General features: G+C 35.9%; 1 protein-coding gene across 16 annotated transcripts in view; it reads left to right on the top strand.

The window, feature by feature from the left end:
• Nucleotides 1-19399, top strand: part of TRDMT1 (tRNA aspartic acid methyltransferase 1) — a 96046-nt gene that overhangs the window by 52554 nt on the left and 24093 nt on the right. For 9 of the 16 annotated variants that reach the window (XM_060659555.3, XM_078450384.2, XM_060659557.3 and 6 more), the window contains 4 exons: nucleotides 847-956; nucleotides 17409-17480; nucleotides 18110-18175; nucleotides 18950-19019. In XM_060659555.3, the coding sequence (XP_060515538.3) occupies nucleotides 901-956; nucleotides 17409-17480; nucleotides 18110-18175; nucleotides 18950-19019 (264 nt within the window). In that variant the 5' untranslated portion in view covers nucleotides 847-900. Of the gene's footprint in view, nucleotides 1-846; nucleotides 957-1414; nucleotides 1466-14780; nucleotides 14858-17408; nucleotides 17481-18109; nucleotides 18176-18949; nucleotides 19020-19399 lie in introns of those variants that run through there. The other 7 variants (XM_060659562.3, XM_060659549.3, XR_009617796.3 and 4 more) reach the window with 4 other exon arrangements.

Raw genomic sequence — 19399 nt, 5'->3', positions numbered from 1 at the left:
TGTTTGAGTAAAGAGTGCAAGGGGGTGGTAATTGCAAAATCTAACAGCAGCTATGTGTGTTTACATAGCCTCATTGTTGACTGCCAGTGAAGGGCTATAGCAGAACTCTGAATCTGATACCATTCTGAAAATTATTATTATTATTTTTTTAGCAGCAAGATAGAAGGGCAGCGAAGGCATGCCCTTGGAATTATTTCCCTTGCTCTTCTTATATTCTGTCCTAGGCTGTCAATATTTATTTATTTTTTTAGTCTATGTGTTTTATACATTTGGACACCACTTAACTGTTCTTTCATTTCAAAACTTGCCTATGCCTTAAACAGGTGAATTTTTTTGGAATGTAAATTATATCTCAATAATATTATTGTTAAAGAAATCCCCCAAATTTAACTAAAAGCATTTGTAGTGATATTGGGAAGCAGCTTTATACTAACATTAGAAGGTGAAGAGCAAATGGTAGTTAATTTATTTATATAAACTTCCACGTGATACAGTTTTTAAGAATATACTTAACTATCCTATTTTTGGTTTGTTTGAACTTAGGAGAACTTTCTATTTAACTTGTAAGTGTGTATCTTAATGGAGTGAGGAAGGCAAAGGTCAGAAATACTGACTAAAACATTTAATTCTCATTTTTAGCTTCAGAATGCTGTTTAGAGTAATGAGCCAGAAGTATGCACGTCTTTCACTTCGTGCCCGACTCCCGCAGCCTGCTCAGCCACGGAAATCTGAGCTCTGGCTAGTGAGGAAACACGCTGCATAATTCTGCTACTTTGACTTCTCTGTAAAGTGAACACGTTGATACTGAGGACTTTGCATTTTAAGATATTCCATTTATCATTACAGAAAGCTGTATTCCTTCACAAGTGGTGGCTGCCATTGATGTAAACACTGTCGCTAATGAAGTGTACGCGTACAATTTTCCTCACACTCAGTTACTGGCCAAGACAATTGAAGTGAGTAATCATGCTTATTGCTTTGATAAGTAGATGGCGAGGAAAACGTGATTGAAAAACACTGTATGATACTGATTGATGGTGTGTTAATTGGAGAATAAGTTATATACGAATGAGAAGTTTAGGAGAAGGGCATCGACATTTTCTGTCGGAAGATGGCATGCTCTATTTTGCCTTTATTTATTTTTAATTTTCAGTTTGAGAGAGTGAGAGTGACAGAGTTCAGTATTTTGGTTTCTGAGACAAGGGAATGAAACGTAAGAATATGTTTGACTCCTAAATTCATGGTTCTCTAATGGCATTAAACTTTGATTAATTCTTTACTTTCAAGCAATAGTCACATACTATAATATGTATGTATATATATATATATGTATAGAGAGAGAGAGAGAGAGAGAGAGAGAGAGAGAGAGAGGGGCAGTCATTGGCTATTACTTATTGAATGCTTCTTATTTTAGCAAGCCTGTCAAAATTAAAGGTTAAAAGTACACGTGATGAACTCAGCAGAGGTATTTAACGCTATTTTTAAATAGTGTTAGTAAACAATAGTTATTTTAAAAATAATATGAAATTGTTTTTTTCTGTCATTTTCTTGTTGTGACGACTTTTACAATGAATTTCTCATGAAGCCATAATTTATACACAATAAACTGCACTCATTTAAGGTGTGTAGTTTGAGTTTTGACCAGTACATACAAGTGTGTAACCACCGCAATCAAGACTTAGAACGCCCATCCCCTACAGTGTTCCTTGGTGCCCGAACCCCGGGCAACTACTGATCTTTCTGTCATTACAGATTAAATTTTCCATTTCTAATACATCACAAATAAAATCATGAGGATGAGTTTTTTTGGGTGTAACTTTTTTGTGTAACATAATGTTTTTTGAATTCACCCATGTTGTTGTGCATATCGGTAGTCTGCTCTTTGTTATTGCTGAGTCATATTCTGTACAGTGAATATTTTACACTACAGTGTATATGTCCATTCACATGATGTTAGACATCTAGGTTGTTTCCAGTTTTCGACCATCACAAAAAAGTTGCTATGAACATTCATGTACAAGTTTTTGTGTGAACCTTTGTTTTCATTTCTTGTAGATGAATACCCAGAACTGGAATTTCTGGGTCATGTAGTAGGTTTCTTTAATTTTATGAGAAAATGCTAACTGCTTTCTCTAGTGCTTATACCATCTTACAGTCTCATAATCCACGTACATGTTTCAGTTGTTTCACATCCTTACAGCACTTGATATTGTCATTTTTTAATGTTTATTTATTTTTGAGAGAGAGACACACAGATAGAGAGGGGGAGGGGCAGAAAGAGAGGGCTAATAATGTTGAGCATGTACTTCTCGGCTATTTCTGTGTTTTCTTCGGTGATGAAATTTCTTGCCCAATTTTTATTACTTGGTGTGTTTGTAATATCATCATTTAGTTGAAAGGCTTATTAAGTTTTCTGGATTCAAGTTGTTTGTCAGAATATATATAACAAAGATTTCCTCCAGTTCTGTAACTTGTCTTTTCATTTCCTTAACTGTGTTCATCAAATTGCACATGTTATTTATCTTTTTTTTTGTTTTTGGGTCACGTTTTTATGTGTTCTAAAAAAAAATCTTTGTTTACCCTATTTTTCCCTCTTCTAGAAATTTTATGGTTTTGGCTTTTCTATTTAGATTTCTGACTCATTTAGAGTTACTTTTTGTGTGTAATTTGAAGTAGCAGTCATTTATTTTTTTCCAAGTGCATATAACATTGTCCTGGCACCATTTCTGAAATGATTATCCTTTCCTCAATTTCCTTGACACCTTTATTAAAAAACTAAGTCATAAATGTGTGAGTCTATTTCCAGACTCTCTTCAGTAGTATCTGTATGTTTTTCCTTACACCAATAGCACACTCTTGTGATTATTATAGCTTTATAATATGTATTGAATTCAGGTGGTGTAAGTTCTCGAATCTCTGTTTTTCTTTTTCAACATTATTTTGGTTACACTGTCATTTACATTTGTGTGTAAGTTTCAGAATCACCCTGCCAATTTCTATGAGTAAAAAAAAAAAAAAAAGACATTTTTATTGGAATTGCACTGATCGGTTTTGGAAGAACTGATATCTTAATAAAATTGAGTCTTTCAGTCCATGAATATGGTATCTCTCTTCATTTATTTAGATGTTCTTTAATTTATATCAGCAATATTTTATACTACTTAGTGTACAAGTCTTGCACACATTTTAGTTAATTAATCCCTAAATACCTGTGGGTTTTGATGCTATTGTAAGTGGTGTTTGTTAAAAAATATATTTTTAACTGTTTATTGCTAGCATATAAGAATACACGTAATTGTGTTTCTTGACCTTCACCTTGTATCTTGTGACTTTGTTATATTAATTTATTCTGATAGCTTTGATTTTTTTAGGATTTTTCCACATACACACAAATACTATCTGAGAATAAAGAGTTTTGCTTTCCCCTCCAATCAGGGTTACTTTTTTCTTATTGCATTGTATAGGATCTTCTGTACTGTATTGATTAAATAGGATTGCCTTGGGTATCCTTGCCTTCTTCTAGATTCTAGGCGCAGAACCTTCAGTCATTCACCATTTAGTATGATGTTAGTTGTAGATTTTTTATAGATGCATTTTATTAAGTTTCTTTTTATTATATTTTCTGAGAATTTTTATGAGGAATGGATGTTTAGTGTTTCAAATGCTATCTTTCTTGCATCTTTTGGCATGATTATAGCATTCTCCCCTTTTATTCTGGTAATACAGCGATTATATCAATAACTTTTTTTGAATATTAACTCAGTATTGCATTCCTGGATAAATCCCACCTGGTCATGATCTACTATCTTTTTTATGTAATAAAAATTTGTTTGTTTTCATTTGTTAATATTTTGTTAGATATTTTTACATTCTCCTCAGCTTTTTAGTATGGTTTTGGTATTAGGGTCATACTAGCCTTATACTTTTTGGAAGAGTTTGAAAAACAAGTATTAGTTCCTCTATAAATGTTTGATAGAATTGAGTTAATGGAGCTATGTGGGCCTAGAGTTTTCTTTGTGGGAAGATTTTAAACTATGAATTTAATTTCTTTAATTGTTACAATACCAGTAAAGCTTTCTATTTATTTTTTTGTTTAGTTTTAGAAATTTGTGATCTTTGAAGAAATTATCCATTTTATCTAATTTGTCAAATGTATTGGCTTGACATTTTTCATATTTCCTTATATCCTTTTAATACATGTGAACTCGATAGTGATGCACCATATGTCATTCCTAATGTTAGTTATTTGTATCTTTTCTTTTTTTTTTTTCCTCTGCTAATGAAGCTGGAGGTTTACCAATTTTATTGGTCTTTTTAAGTAACCAGCTGTGGATGCAATTGAATTTATCTATTATTCATTTGTTTACTATTTCACTAATTTCTGTTTATCTTTATTATTTCTTTCTACTTACTTTGCATTGAAATTTTTAATACTTCTTACAGTGGGACTTAGATGATTGACTTGAGATTGTTTTCCTTTTTTTGTATAAACATTTAGTGTTGTAAATTTTCCTAAGTTTTGACTACATTTCACAAATTGTCATATGTTGTGTGTTCATTTTCATACAGTTCAAAATATTTTCCAATTTGCCTTCTGATTTCTTCTTTGGCCCCTGCATTATGTATAAGTATGGGTTTAACTTTCCAAATATTCATGATATTTCCAGATAGCTTTCTGTTATTGATTTCTCATTTCTGTTTTATTTTGGTCATACTGTGTATGATTTCAGTTATTTTAAATTTGTTGTGACTTTGTTATAGGCCAGAATTCATTTTGTCTAGTGAATGCTTATATGCTATTGAAAAGAATGTATTATTTTCTTTTCTTTTTTTTTTAACTTTTCTTTTAGTTTATTTATTTTGAGAGAGACAGCACAGCAGGGGAGGGGCAGAGAGAACGAGAGACAGAATCCCAAGCAAGCTCTGTGATGTAAACACAGAGCCTCATGTGGGGCTTGAACTCACAAACCTTGAGATCATGACCCGAGCCGAGATCAAGAGTCAGGCACTTAACTGACTGAGCCACCCAGGTGCCCCAAGAATGTATTCTTTTCTTGTTGGGTGGAATACTCAGTAAATGCCAGTTAGGTCAAGTTGGTTGTTAGTGTTCAATTTTTCTATATTGTTACTGATTTTTTCTATCAGGTGCTGAGACAGGGGTGTTGTAATCTCCAATTACAGTCATAAATGTGTCTCTTTTTTCGGTGTTGTCGGTTTTTGCTTCATTTTATCTTGAAGCTCTGTTATTAAGTGTACATACTTTGTAATTTTTTTTTTGTGATTGACCCCTTTATCATCATGAAATGTTCCTTTTTAACCCTAGGAAGTATTTCTTGTTCTGAAGTCTACTTTTCCTGATACTAATACAGCCATTTCTGCTTTCTTATGATTAATGTTTGCATGTTTATCTTTTTCCATCCTTTAAATTTTATCCTACTTATATCTTTGTATTTAAATTAGATTTGCTGTAGACAGTGTATAGCTGGGTCTTGCTTTTTTATTCAGTCTGGCAACCTCTACCTTTTAATTGGAATACATTTACATTTAATTTTGTTATTAATATTATTTTAATTCTACTACCTTGTTATTTGTTTTCTATTTTTCCGTCTGTTTCTCCACTAATGGCTATTAGGTATATCTTACTATTTGTATCTGTCTTATTTTCTTAGTGGCTACTCTAGGGTTTACAGTATGCGTCTTTAACTTATGGAAGCCCACCTTCAAATAACATATAGCACTTCATAAATTAATTCAACAGTATATACATCCATTTTACTCTCCAGAATATTTTGCTATTATTGTCATACATTTTACTCCTATGTTTATTAAAACCTCAGGGGCGCCTGGGTGGCTTGGTCGGTTAAGCGTCCGACTTCAGCTCAGGTCACGATCTTGCGGTCCGTGAGTTCGAGCCCCGCGTCGGGCTCTGTGCCCACAGCTCAGAGCCTGGAGCCTGTTTCAGATTCTGCCTCTCCCTCTCTCTGTGACCCTCCCCCGTTCATGCTCTGTCTCTCTCTGTCTCAAAAATAAATAAACGTTAAAAAAAAAAAAATTAAAAAAAAAATTAAAACCTCAAATATATTGTTAGTGTTTTTGGATTAAGTAGTCAAATATTTATTAAAAGTTTTAAAAAGACCTGAAATGTTTCATATTTATTTACATATCATCTACTATTTTTAACATTCTTCATTTTTTTTTGAAATCAAAGTTTGCATGTGGTATAATTTCCTTCTTCCTGAAGAACCTTTAGCATTTCCTGTCATGAGCATTTGGCAGGTGACCAATTTCTCAGTTTTTTGTGAGTGCAGAAGTATTTTACTTTGTCTTTATTGTAAAATAGAATTTTCACTGAATCCTTGGTTGCATTCATTTTTGAAAGATGTTTTCATAAGTTCATATTTTCTATGAATTAAAACAGTTTTCCAGCACTTTCCATCTTTACCTGGTTTGCTTAATTTCTGATCAGAAGTCTAATAATTCTTATTTTCATTTCTCTTAATGTATTATATGTTTCTCTGGCTACAATTAACATTTTGTCCCTATCACTTGTTTTCAGAAATGTTATTTAATATGTTTTTGTATGTTTTTCTTTATTCATTCTGCTTGGGCCTTGTGCTTTTCTTGTTTATAGTTTTCATCAAATTTGGGAAGGTTTTAGCCATTATTCAAATATTTTCTCTGTTCCCTATTTTCACTTTACCTCAAATTATGCATGTATTAGATCCCTTCATATTGTCCTGCTGGTCACTGAAGGTATTCATTTTTACTCTCCTTTTCTCTATATGCTTCATTTGGGAACATGCCATATTGTTATATCTTCAAGTTCTTATTTTTTTTCAGTGCGTAACTTTTTGTTTCAATTTTTTTTCATTTTTAGAAGTTTCAGTTAACTTTTTTCATGTATTCAATTTGTCTCCATGTTTTTGTTTTCTTTAGGCCTTTGAAAAAATTGATGATATTTTTGACTGTTAAAACCTTTGCTAATTCCATCATCTCTCTCATTGCTGGGTTTCTTTCTACTGATGAACTTCCCCACCCCCACCTCTTGCCCCTCACCCCCTTCCCGCTTATGGGTCACATTATCTTGTTTCTTAGCATTCTCGTAATTTTTTATTAGGAGCCTGGCATTGTAGCCAGTTTGTTGTAACCCTTTAAGGAATATTGGATTTTGTTCTCACAGGCAGTTAATTGCAGATCAGCTTAATTCTCTCAGGGTATGTTTTTAAGCATTTTTTTCAAGTGGGTCTTGAATAGCTTTTACTGTGAGGCTAGTCTCATCCCACTACTAAGATATGACCTTTCTTAGATCTCTATTAAATACCTCATGGATACAGAAAAAGATGCTCAACATCACTAATCCTCAGGGAAATGCAAATCAAAACCACAATGAGGTATCACCTCACAGCTGTTAGAATGGTTAGTATCAAAAAGACAAGAAATAGTAATAAGCGTTGGCAAGGATGTGGAGAAAAATGAACCCTCATTGAATCACCGTGTTGTATGCCTGAAACTAATATAACATCATATGCCAACTACACTCCGATAATAATAATAATAATAATAAAATAGCCCACGTACTCAACTAGGTCTTCCTACTCTGGGTGTCCTAGTTTTTTGGCTTACAGCTCCCCAGTAATTGTGCTTTTCGCAGCAGTAGTCCTTTGCCCTCCCTCATGGCATGTCCCCTGATGCACTCATAGGTTGATATCCAACCAGACACTCAAAGTGAATGCCATGCAGATTTCTGCCTCTCTTTCCCTGTGTAGCTTCCTGCTTTCTAGCACTCTTCCCTGTTTTAGTGCTAATTATACTTCACTGCCACTTTTAATAGATGATAATAAGTCATATTATTTGCTTATGATCTAAGAAGGCTAGGAAAAGGGAAGAATGGAGATAGGTACCTCCAGCTCACTGTCTGTAAGCTCTGTAAGTCTGTCTGTAAGAAAAAAGCTTGCCTTCCTATGGCTTTCAGTTTCTTCTTTGGTATTCCTTATATCCCTGGTCTGATGTGGAGAGAGTGTTATCATGTCTAGGTCAAATATATAGGAGCTATGCTGAGAGTCATGTTTCAAAAGGGGGTAGAAATTGAATGGAAAACTTAGGAGTGATGAGAGGCTCTAGGGATTTTCAGTTTTATAAAACAACATATATTGGTCATTTGAGCATTTAATACATGCAGGGTATTGAGCCCTTGGAGAGAGCACAGATCTGAAGAAGCTATAGTCTTTGCCTTCAAGAATTTATCGACCAGTACAGAACTTGAACTTGTAAATGGTTTTCTTTGGGATTTCTGATCAAATGTGGCATTGAGAAGATACTTCTATTACATAACTCTATTCCTTTTCCTGATAGAAAGAAGAAAAGAAGGGGAAAAAGGGAATGAAAAACCATTATTAATGAATGTAGGGATTAGACGTAAGCTAAAACAAGAAAGAAAACTATGAAGAATAGTGTCCAGTGTCACGGAAATGAGACGGAACTGACTGAAGACGGCACAGCTGCAGGCAAACCTTTGCATGTCTTGTGCAGAATCAAGACGGAAGGAATGGCAAGGAAGAGGACCAAATGCACCAGCAGTTGTTTGTTCTCGGTCAGGAGAGGAGACATTTGAAAAACCCAGATCACTGGCGGAAAGTGCGGTGGTAACCGTGGCCGACTTCCTGCTGGCCCTGAATGCGAGATCAGGCTCTGGACAGAGGCAAGCCCTTAGGGTAGAGGCCACTGCAGGTCCTTCCTGGGAGCGGTGTGGCAGCCATGTATCTGTTTCACCTTATTTCCCAGCAGACTCCTCCATTCACGTGGCCTGCGTCAAAAAATGAATAATAGGGGCACCTGTGTGGCTCAGTCAGTTGAGCATCCAACTCTTGCTTTCGGCTCAGGTCATGATCTCATAGTCCTGAGTCAAGCCCCGCCTAGGGCTCTGTGCGGAGTGTGGAGCCTGCTTAAGGTTCTCTCTTAAGGCTCTCTGCCCCTCCCCCTTCTGCAAAAAAAAAAAAAAAACCAAAAAAAACCCCAAAAATTAGACAGGAACCTATTTGAGGCTATACTAATATAGTAATTTTAAAATAAGGTAAGATGTGTAAACAAAAAGCAGAATATACAACAGAAAATTATATTAAGAACTAGAAGGAAATTTCAAACATACATGCCTCTATGAGCTTTAAGCATTAAATAACACATCTTCAAAACAAGAACTTGGGGCGCCAGGGTGGCTCAGTCACTTAAGCAACCGAGTCTTGATTTTGGCTCAGCTCATGATCTCACACTGGTGGGATCAAGCCTTTACACTGTCAGTGCAGAGCCTGCTTGGGATTCTCTCTCTCCCTCTCTGCTCTTCCCCTGCTCACACGTGCACTCTTTCTCTCAAAATAAATAATAAACTTGAAAAAAAAAAAACCCCAAGAATTCAATCAGATGTATACAACAGTTCAAAAAGCAGTAAGACAATAATTGGGGCTGGAAAAGTTACCAGTAGTCTGGGAAAAAAAGAGGAGAAAAATAAAACCATTATAAAAATGAAAGTCATGTCAGAGTAGCAAAAAATAAAGTGTACAGGGCTGCAACCAGAATTGTGCAGGAGAGAGCTTGAGAACAATAAAGCAAATTAAAACGGAAAAGAAATACAGATCACAATTTGCAGAAGGAATGGTAACTGCTGAAGACAAAAGTGATCTAAGATAAAGGTAATTAGAACCGGGGCGCCTGGGTGGCTCAGTCGGTTAAGCAGCCGACTTCAGCTCAGGTCATGATTTCGCGGTCCGTGAGTTCGAGCCCCAAGTCGGGCTCTGTGCTGACGGCTCAGAGCCTGGAGCCTGGCCTGTTTCAGATTCTATGTCTCCCTCTCTCTGAACCTCCCCCGTTCATGCTCTGTCTCTCTCTGTCTCAAAAATAAATAACGTTAAAAAAAAAAGTAATTAGAACCTCTGGAGAAGACAATAAGACAAATGGGAAAAAAATATTAGCAGAAACAGAGGGGGAAATTCCCCAAATAAAACCTACGGCAATTCATGAGCCATAGTACCTGTGAGCCCTTATTGAGAAAATGACTCACTTAATCTAACCAAGAGATGAATCCAAGTAGAGAACCCAGGAATAAAGCTACTGTGTTAGGAAAGAAATTAGGGTTAGAAAACAGATGTGTAAAACTGTGTGAATCTTTGCGCTGTAGAGATAATAATGTGATTGAAGTAGGACAGTGAGACTCAAAAAATATGTCTATTTGAAAGATAAATGAAGGTGTGGATTTTTAGGACATTATTTGATGTTACTGTTAGGAGCTTAGTTGGGCTGGGAAAGACAGCGGAGCTCTCAGGGGTCAGAGTAGTTTTTATTCAAACAGCAAGGCGAAAATGAAAGAGTGAAGCCTTTTTCACTTACTGCGGTGGTATAAGCAATTCTGTGCAATAAGAGGAACCGCCAGGGCCCCCTGCTGCATTTCCCCCATGCGACAGCGTACGGAGGGAGAGCCGGGGGTGTCAGCACAGATGTGGGGGTCAGCTCACCGTCCAGGGAGCCCCGGCCTTGGGGAAATTGTGAGAGGGGAGGGCTAGGAATGCCAAGTGCTGAGTACCATTCAGAGTGGGGAGAAGCGTCTTCAAGGTTTCCACCACCTTCTCCGGGAAGGAGGCCTTGACAGAGCTGCTTGAAGAGACCTAGACGTGCAAATCTGTGAAGACCGTGCTGGCCAGGGCGCCTGCATCCTCGACTGTGACAGCTCGCAGAGCCTGCGACGTGCTGGCTGTGTTCGGAGTCTGGAGTGGGAAGGGCAGCCTTTGTAACTGCCCACAGTCAGGCCCAAAAAATCACAGGGAGGTTTAGAACCAGGGGCAGGACTCTTCGGTTATAAAGACAGCTAGTAATAAAACTGCAGGCTAATGTATCTCGGTAGAAAATGAGGAATTAGTAGTCAGTACTGTATAAACTTCACATGAGCAGAAACCTTGTCTGGTTTGTTCCTTGTCGCAGACTCGGCACAGTGCCTGGCAGAGGGTAGATCCTCTGAAATATTGGTGGATTACTTTCTGAACACTGTTGAATGAGCAACATATTGGGTTAAAAACGAGGACAAATACCAGGCAAATGGAAACAAAGGCTAACAGTTTCAGAACTGGTATTAGTTAGAATGGATTCCAAGGCCAGAGCATTTAAGAGTCATAGAAAGTTACTTTATAATGATGATTAGTACGGTCCTCAAGAAGGATTGTCATATTTATGCACAAAATAACGTGAGAGTTCACAGAACAGGAAATGGTAGGAAATATCCACTCAGTTTTTATTGGATACCTACCATATGCCACAATACAGGAAAATCATTGTCTTATGAATATAAACACAGTAATTCTAAGTAAAATATGACAGAAGCACATTAAAAGAATAATGTAGCATAACCAAAATGGATTTTGTTTTGGGGAATATAATAGTTTAGTACTTAGGAATTCTATTAATACTATTCAACATGTTAATAATGGGAAACAGCAAAACTATGTATTAGAAAATAGTTGACCAAATGCAGGGTTTTCTGCATTGGGTTTTTAATCTCCCTTAATAAAATTAGGACATATGTGTACTACTACAGACACGTATGTTATTTAGTGGCTTTACGTGTGTGTGTGCACGTGTATATTTCTATTTAAACACACACACACACACACACACACACACACACACACACACACACACACATATATCTCCAAGTCCAGTAACATAGTAAAACTTTAAAAGCATTCTCGCTAAAATAATGAATAAAACAAGGATGTCCACCATTGACATTGTTATTTAATATTGTGGTAGATGTTAGGTAATATACTCACACAAGGGAAATAGCATATAACTATCAAGGAAGATTCTAAAGAATAATTGTATAGGCCTGGAAAACAGAAAACATACTGTGCTAAAAATACGATGAGGAACAATTAGTACGTTTAATAAGGAGACTGGTTACAAAACATATGATAACCAGTAGCTTATATATATAAACAAAGACCTGTGAGAAAATATAATAGAAGAAAGTTCCTATTTATAGTAGCAACAAGAAACTTATAAACACCGAGAAATAAACTTAAGAAATCTGCAGGACCCACATGGGAATAAAAGATTTGAAAAATGGAAATATGACTGAATAGTGTACAAATTTCAGTTCTCTTTAGGTTAACTATAAATTTACTAAAAATAGTCAAAAGTTTTCTAACCTACCAAGTTATTCCTAAAGTTTAAATGAAAGTTAAGTATAAGAATAGAGAGGAGACTTTCTGCAAAAAGAAGTAATAAAGTTAGTAGGGGAACTGTTAAACTGCTCATCATTGGGTGATAAACAGTGTTACTGCACTGAGTTGACCTAATGTTCTCTGAAAGCAAAGGTGTTTTCATAACTTTATGGCCCGGTTATAACAAAAGAATAGATTTCCATCAGCTTTCAAACGTAAGATTATTAAAGATAATTGTGTATCTCCATAACTACTTTCTTGAATTTTGACACATTTAATGACCTAGAATGCCAGGTTAAATAAAGTTGTAAATGGCTTAATTGAGTAATTATTTCTTGCATATTGCCCTATCATTTGATTTTTAAAAAATCACTATTTTGAAGAATCCTTTAAAATTGTAATTTTTTATGCCAAGCTGTATTGGAGGCGGTAACTTGGCGCACCTGGGTGGCTCAGTCAGTTAAGCGTCCAACTTCGGCTCAGGTCATGATCTCATGGCCTGTGAGTTCAAGCCCCGCAACGGGCTCTGTGCTAACAGCTCAGAGCCTGGAACCTGCTTTGGATTCTGTGTCTCCCTCAATCTCTGCCCCTCCCCAGCTTGTACTGTGTCTCTCACTCTCACTCTCAAAAATAAATAAACATTAAAACAATTTTTAAAAAATCACTTAATCGAGTAATTATTTCTTGCATATTGCCCTATCATTTGATTTTTAAAAATCACTATTTTGAAGAATCCTTTAAAATTGTAAGTTTTTATGCCAGGCTGTATTGGAGGCAGTAACTCTGTTTACTTCCTTTAGATTTTAGACATAGGATGCTCCTGATGTAAAAGGTAGTTGTTTTCTTTTTACTTTAGTTTTAGGAATTTAGCTTTAATCCATCTACTTTCAGTTACAAAATTAGTAAGTTGCTTATCACAATAGTCTTGTGCTCACAGGCTCTTTAACTTGAGTATGATGTGCTAATTGTACTGCATTGCCCCATGTGTTCTGACAGACTGGTCAGTGTATGATTTACAGACTGCTTTCCCTAGAACTCAAGAGTTTCAGAGGTGCTTTAGGAACTTTTCAGTATTTAATTTTGATTTCATTTTACATATATACCTTAAACTACTTAAAAGCCTGTGATTTAAAAATGACAGGCACATATATTTATGCTTTACGTACAGTAGAGACAACTGATTGGTTCCCCAGGTTAATTCACTCTTTACAGAACTTAGAATATAGCTCGTCCTTTTCATGTACTTGAACTTCTTAGCAATGTGTCATATTTAGGAAGGTTGTGGTCCTAGGCTTGTTGCTTGTTTCTGGCCAAGCTTCATGAAGATTGGAAAGCCCATGACTTGTTTCTCTATACAGCAGACCCCCTTATCTATGGGGGATGCATTCCAGGACCCCAGTGGATGCCTGAAACCTCAGATAGTACCAAAGCCACTGCATATACCATGTTTATTCTTATACATACACACATACATACATACCTATGATAAAGGTAATTTATCAATTAGGCACAGTAAGAGATTACAACAATAACTAATGATAGAACAGTTATAGCAATATGCTGTGATAAAAGGTGAATGTGGTCTCTCACCCTTCTTGTGATGACGTGAGATAACAAAATGCCCACGTGATGAGATGAGGGGAGTGAATGATGCAGGCGTTGTGGCTGCAGGGTTAGGCTGTTACTGATCTGACCCTATGTCAGAAGGAGGACCTGATTGACTGGAGTTGACTGAAACCGGAAAGTAGTGAAATCAGTGAAAGTGAAATAAGGGAGGACTACTCTACCCTATTTACCTTCTGATATATAAAATAGAGTCAAAATAACACATTTTTCAACTACTTAGCCCAATAGGGATTATTTTGATTAATCCTATCTGTAAGATTTTAAAGTTTTGTTTTACTACACACAACTGTAAAACAATATAATAATTGCGAATACCTGAAAATGGGACGTTTTTCATCTGGTGATATTTTAGCAGAGACATGCTTGGAAGGGATGGTGACTGGCCAGTCACATTTACTAAATAAAAAATATTATTGATACAGAGGTGTTGAACATTTTCCTAGACACTATGCTAAAGATTCATTAATTGTAAAATGAAGTTCTCCCTATTTGGCTCCAGAAACATAGCAGTGTTACGCTTTAGGTATGACAGGGGTGTGAAATGCTTAGGATTCAGGGAGCATTCCAGCTCAGCTCTGGCCAGCTCTGAGACTTAGGGGAAGTCACTAAGCTTTTCCTAGCTTCGTGTTACTTGTCCAATTTCTTCATAAGATTGCTTTGGGCAGTTAGTTTAACTGAAGTTGACTTGAAAAGTGGTAAGTGTTTTATATATATATATATATATATATATATATATATATATATATATATGTGTGTGTGTGTGTGTATAAGTTTGTTTTACATAGAATATATACACACACACGTATATATAAAATAAACTTTTAAGTGTTTTAAATAAAACTATTAAGCATTATAATTTCTGATATATTTAGTTGTAATTAGTTAGCATTTTTCCTTCTTCCCCATTCTATGCATGTTTTTATATATTTTCCCCACATGTTCATTCCTTAGGGAATTACACTAGAAGAGTTTGACAAATTGTCTTTCAATATGATTTTAATGAGCCCTCCCTGTCAGCCATTCACCAGGTATGTATGACAAATATTTCTCTGTTGAAGAAGAGTACTTTCGAGGGATTCATTAAATCAAATAATACCATAGTTTCAAGCATGGACACTTTGAAGACTGTCAGCTGCATTTTCATAATTTTGAAAATTGTCATAAATAGTGCCTTTTATCTACTCATTTATAATTCAGCATTAATCCAAAAGGAAATAGCAGTTACTACCAAATGAGCAAAGTAATTCAGTCAGTAGAAGATACGCAGAGACTATATGGGACCTCTTTTATACTTACCTAAGATATGATATTTTTTTCTGACCCAAAGTACCTTACATTAAACTCATGAGCATTCAAGAGTATCTTTTTAACTGATTAATAAAGTAAGTTTCCATAATAAATATTCAGTTCTTAACTAACTATAAAATTTAAAAGCTAATCAAGAATGGATTAGTAAATTTTACATTTCTCAATTCATATATACATTGAATAATTAATTGTGACTTTTTATAGCTATGTTGAAATTCATTTTTTTATTGTATTATTGGCTGTGTGTTTCAGGAAATTATATCTTAGATGAAATCTTGAGCAGTCTGTCTTCATTTAGATATTTTTAATTATTTTAAATAATAAGGATAATCCTGTGTCTTACATGGAGTTTGCCATTTAATTTAACATGCCTATGGGATAGGCATTACTGTTATCATCATTTTATTGGTGAGAAACTGTGGCATAGAAAAGTTAAGTAACTTTTTGAAGGCCGTACAATTGGAAAATGTCAGCAAGGATTTATCAATTCTTTTATATATTTCTATTTAAATGTGTAAGATAATTTTAAGTGGGATATCACATATCATAAATATTCTAATTTAAATGAGTATTTTCAGGCTTAATGTCCAGCTAAGTTTTGCTTTATTTATTTTATTATCTATTTTTTAAAAGTTTATTTATTTATTTTGAGAGAGAGAGTGTGCTAAAGGAGCAGGGGGGGGGGGAGAGAGAATCCCAAGCAGGCTCTGCACCATCTGCATGGAGCCCGATGTGGGGCTCGAACTCACAAACCATGAGTTCGTGACCTGGGCCGAAATCAAGAGTTGGACGTTTAACGGACTGAGCCACTCTGGTACCCCATAAGTTTTGCTTTAATAAACAACTCTCTAGGAAATTAATTCTCCAAGGATTTATTGTGTGCCTGGAAGCCAGACATTGCTTTTGATGCCATAGTTCCCATCCTCAAGGAGCTTATAGTCTAAGGGAGATGACTGACAAAGAATTCTCTTATAAGGTGGTATAAGCTATATAAGAAGTGAATGCTGAAAGTGCCATGAGAGCACAGAGGAGAAAATGGCTTGCTGCATACCAGGAGGCAGGATTTTGACAATTTTTTTTTTGTCAGGAGACAGGAATTCTTTTAGAGGCAATATCTGAACTGTATCTGAAAGCAGTTTGGGAATTTATCAGAGAAGGCGGAGGGCAATCCGTGTAAAAATGCCTCCAAGCATATGCAGTCATAAGGCCTGTTTAACTTACAGTAAGTGGAGCTACAGAACAGAAAGCAGCCCCAGCACTGTGCAGCCTCCTACATTATTGCCCTGGGCCCCCTGTCTTCCGTACTACCGCTCCCAACTGAAACAGCCCATCTCCAGCTGCCGATGGCAGCAGTAACCGATTCGGTAACACTGCCATCGTTGGAGCGCTGAGAGGAAAGGGCCACAGTGAGAAGAACCCAAGATTTCTGAGGCCTGTACTCAAGTCCACTGTAAGTGTCCCTCTGAGCCTCACATCCATGGATGGTTCTGGCCTTGCTGGAAGGCAGGAGGAAACTGACAAGTGATATCGAGCAACTCATCTAAGGCAATGGAGCTAATAAGGACCAAAGTCTTAAACCTGTTTCTGTTTCTGCCACCTAAGCCCAATCCAAGTCTTCATTTCTGCGTGATTCTTGGTCATATTGAACCTTGCTTGTAATATCTAATTGCTAGTCCAAATCCTGCCTGTTTCCATGACCTGTTCTGACCTAGTTAGTCTAACCAAGTTGCAACCCCTGCTTGTAGAATCAAGCATTCAGGTCTCTCCAATGTATATTGGACAAGATTGTCTTAGTCTTTCCTACTATGGTCTGCTTGGATGATTGGTTATCAATGCCGTTCCTCTATGGTTGCCGCCCTACCCAACCAGCTCATTCATCTGAACTATTGTTGTCTCATCTGGGACAGAGCAAAAGGTGTCATCAGCCAGCGTGTGTGTGTGTGTGTGTGTGTGTGTGTGTGTGTGTGTGTCCTAAACAGTGATTTTAACAGGTTAATTGATTTTAGTCTTTATTGGTTATTTGTTCTTTGTTTCATGTAAGTCATTTGGCATACTGTTTTATAAGAAGTGTATTTATTAGATTGGTAAGGCTTTTTTTTTTAATTAAGTGGATAAATGCATTTTGTTCCCTGTAGTAACAAACATGATCGTATTTTTTGTGAAGACCACCTAATTTTAGTTTTCTCAGTCTTTATGTTTTAAAAGTGACTTGGTATCTTTCTGTAAGTAAGATCCATGGTGAATTTTATCCGAACGTTCTTTTTCCTTTAGAATTGGCCTGCAAGGTGATGTGACTGATCCAAGGACAAATAGCCTCTTACATATTCTAGATATTCTCCCAAGGTAAAAATTTAATTTTTTTTTTTTTTACCAGCTTACCCAAACTTTAAAATTTTGGATCTGGAAGAATGTGGCATTTGTCATTCTGTAGACATTAGCAGCTTATCCATGCAGCTTTCAGAGGCTCTGCATGTCATTTATTTCTTCTGCCACGACTGACAGAATCACACAAATGTTTGCCATTTCCACGGCTGCCACTACAGTGAGTGACAGGGAATGAGAGTCTAATAGTTAAATTCTATCGCCTCTCCTTACGGTACCAATGGAAACAAGGCTAATATTGGTGAGTCCTGTTGCCCATGGCCTGGAACATGGGGCCAACCCTAGAAGCTGCCATGCTATGTAAACGATAGCCCTTTGCAAGTTGTGCAATCCAGAGCCTCTGTGTGAACCCATGTTTTCTGATAAACTTCACTGGAAATTAACATTTCAAATGCGAGCTTCATTAGGTATGCCATTTTTATGGGGAAAATGAATAAAATATGAGTTGCCTCTATCCCCTCTAAAATTCTTTTATGAAAACAAAGAATTCAGAAAAATGACTTACCTCATATCTCCAAGGATTTTCTTTACTTGTTACTTCTTAGTAATGACATGTGCAGAATTCCATTTGTTTTTGTTTTTGTTTTTAGATTACAAAAATTACCGAAATACATTCTTTTAGAAAATGTTAAAGGTTTTGAAGTATCTTCTACAAGGTAAAAATGTGTTTGCTTTGTGTTCATCTTAAACTTGGTATATTGTGGGAGCCGTTGTGAAATAAAGATCTTAAAAATAAACGCATACATTCTGACATTTTATATATGTTATATATTTTGTTCAGTAATACAGATTTTGACTAATTAATAATGTAAAGTTTCACAAAGTTAGGTTCACCTGATTCCCATTTTGATATGTTTGAATTTTTGCAGCATGACCGCGCATTTAAATGAGAATGGTATTTCTCAATTTCAGCTGCTTATATTGCTGCCTGTTTCTTTAGAAGTAGCAATGTTTTCAGTGAGACATGTCCCTGTTGACAGGCATTTTGTGTCCTCCAGTTAGGAGAAGCAAGCCCTGTGTCAGAGCCCTTTCAGATGGTAGCCCAGCGGGAGAGTATCTGTGTCCTTGAATCAGCCACTGTCTGTATGTAACGGCTCCCGCATCTGATTTGCTACAGACAGAGCTCTATCCCCATAGCAAATATATCATCAGTAGACCAGTGATTCTAGCTCGCACCAGTTGGGATAAATTATCTGGCAGCTTTGTTTATTTATAATAGAAATTATCTCTATCTTGTTTTGAGAAATGTAATTTTTCAAGTACTGCACTTAATAAAGACCTAGGATCATTCGCTTCCTAAACAGTTTGGGTAGCGACACAGTTTTCACATAAAATGAAGTTTTATGTATAATTTATTGTATAAGAACCCCATTTCCAACCACAGAGTGAAAGCTTTTCTTTTTTCTTTATTTTTGTCTTTGTCTTTTCAGAGACCTGTTAATACAAACAATAGAAAATTGCGGTTTTCAGTACCAAGAATTTCTATTATCTCCAACCTCTGTAGGTACCAAAATTATAAATTTTTCTATAAATTTTCCCAAAGGGAATTTGACTCAATAAAAAGAATGGATCTGTTTTGAATATTTTATGTAAATCTTGAAATTAGTTCAGACATGGGTCTTACTTTCTGAAGAATGTAGTACAGGCACATAGATTCATTTATATACATATTTTATGGAAAATATATATTATATAGCTTGAAGCTCACAGAAAATGTAAATTTATTTCCACACAGAAAATAAAGGATACCGTGTTTTGAAATCTGTGACATTTGGTATTTCCAAATTGGGTGTACCGTAGTTTATAATGCTTCAAAATAATCCAAAATAGAAAGCAAAATGAACATATGATAATTTTCTAGGTAGTCTTTTGGGGACATA

This window comes from Panthera onca, chromosome B4 (genome assembly GCF_046562875.1).
Source record: "Panthera onca isolate mPanOnc1 chromosome B4, mPanOnc1 haplotype 2, whole genome shotgun sequence".
NCBI lineage: Eukaryota > Metazoa > Chordata > Mammalia > Carnivora > Felidae > Panthera > Panthera onca.
The sequence above is the reverse complement of the archived record's forward strand: the minus strand, read 5'-3'. Positions and strand labels throughout refer to the sequence as shown.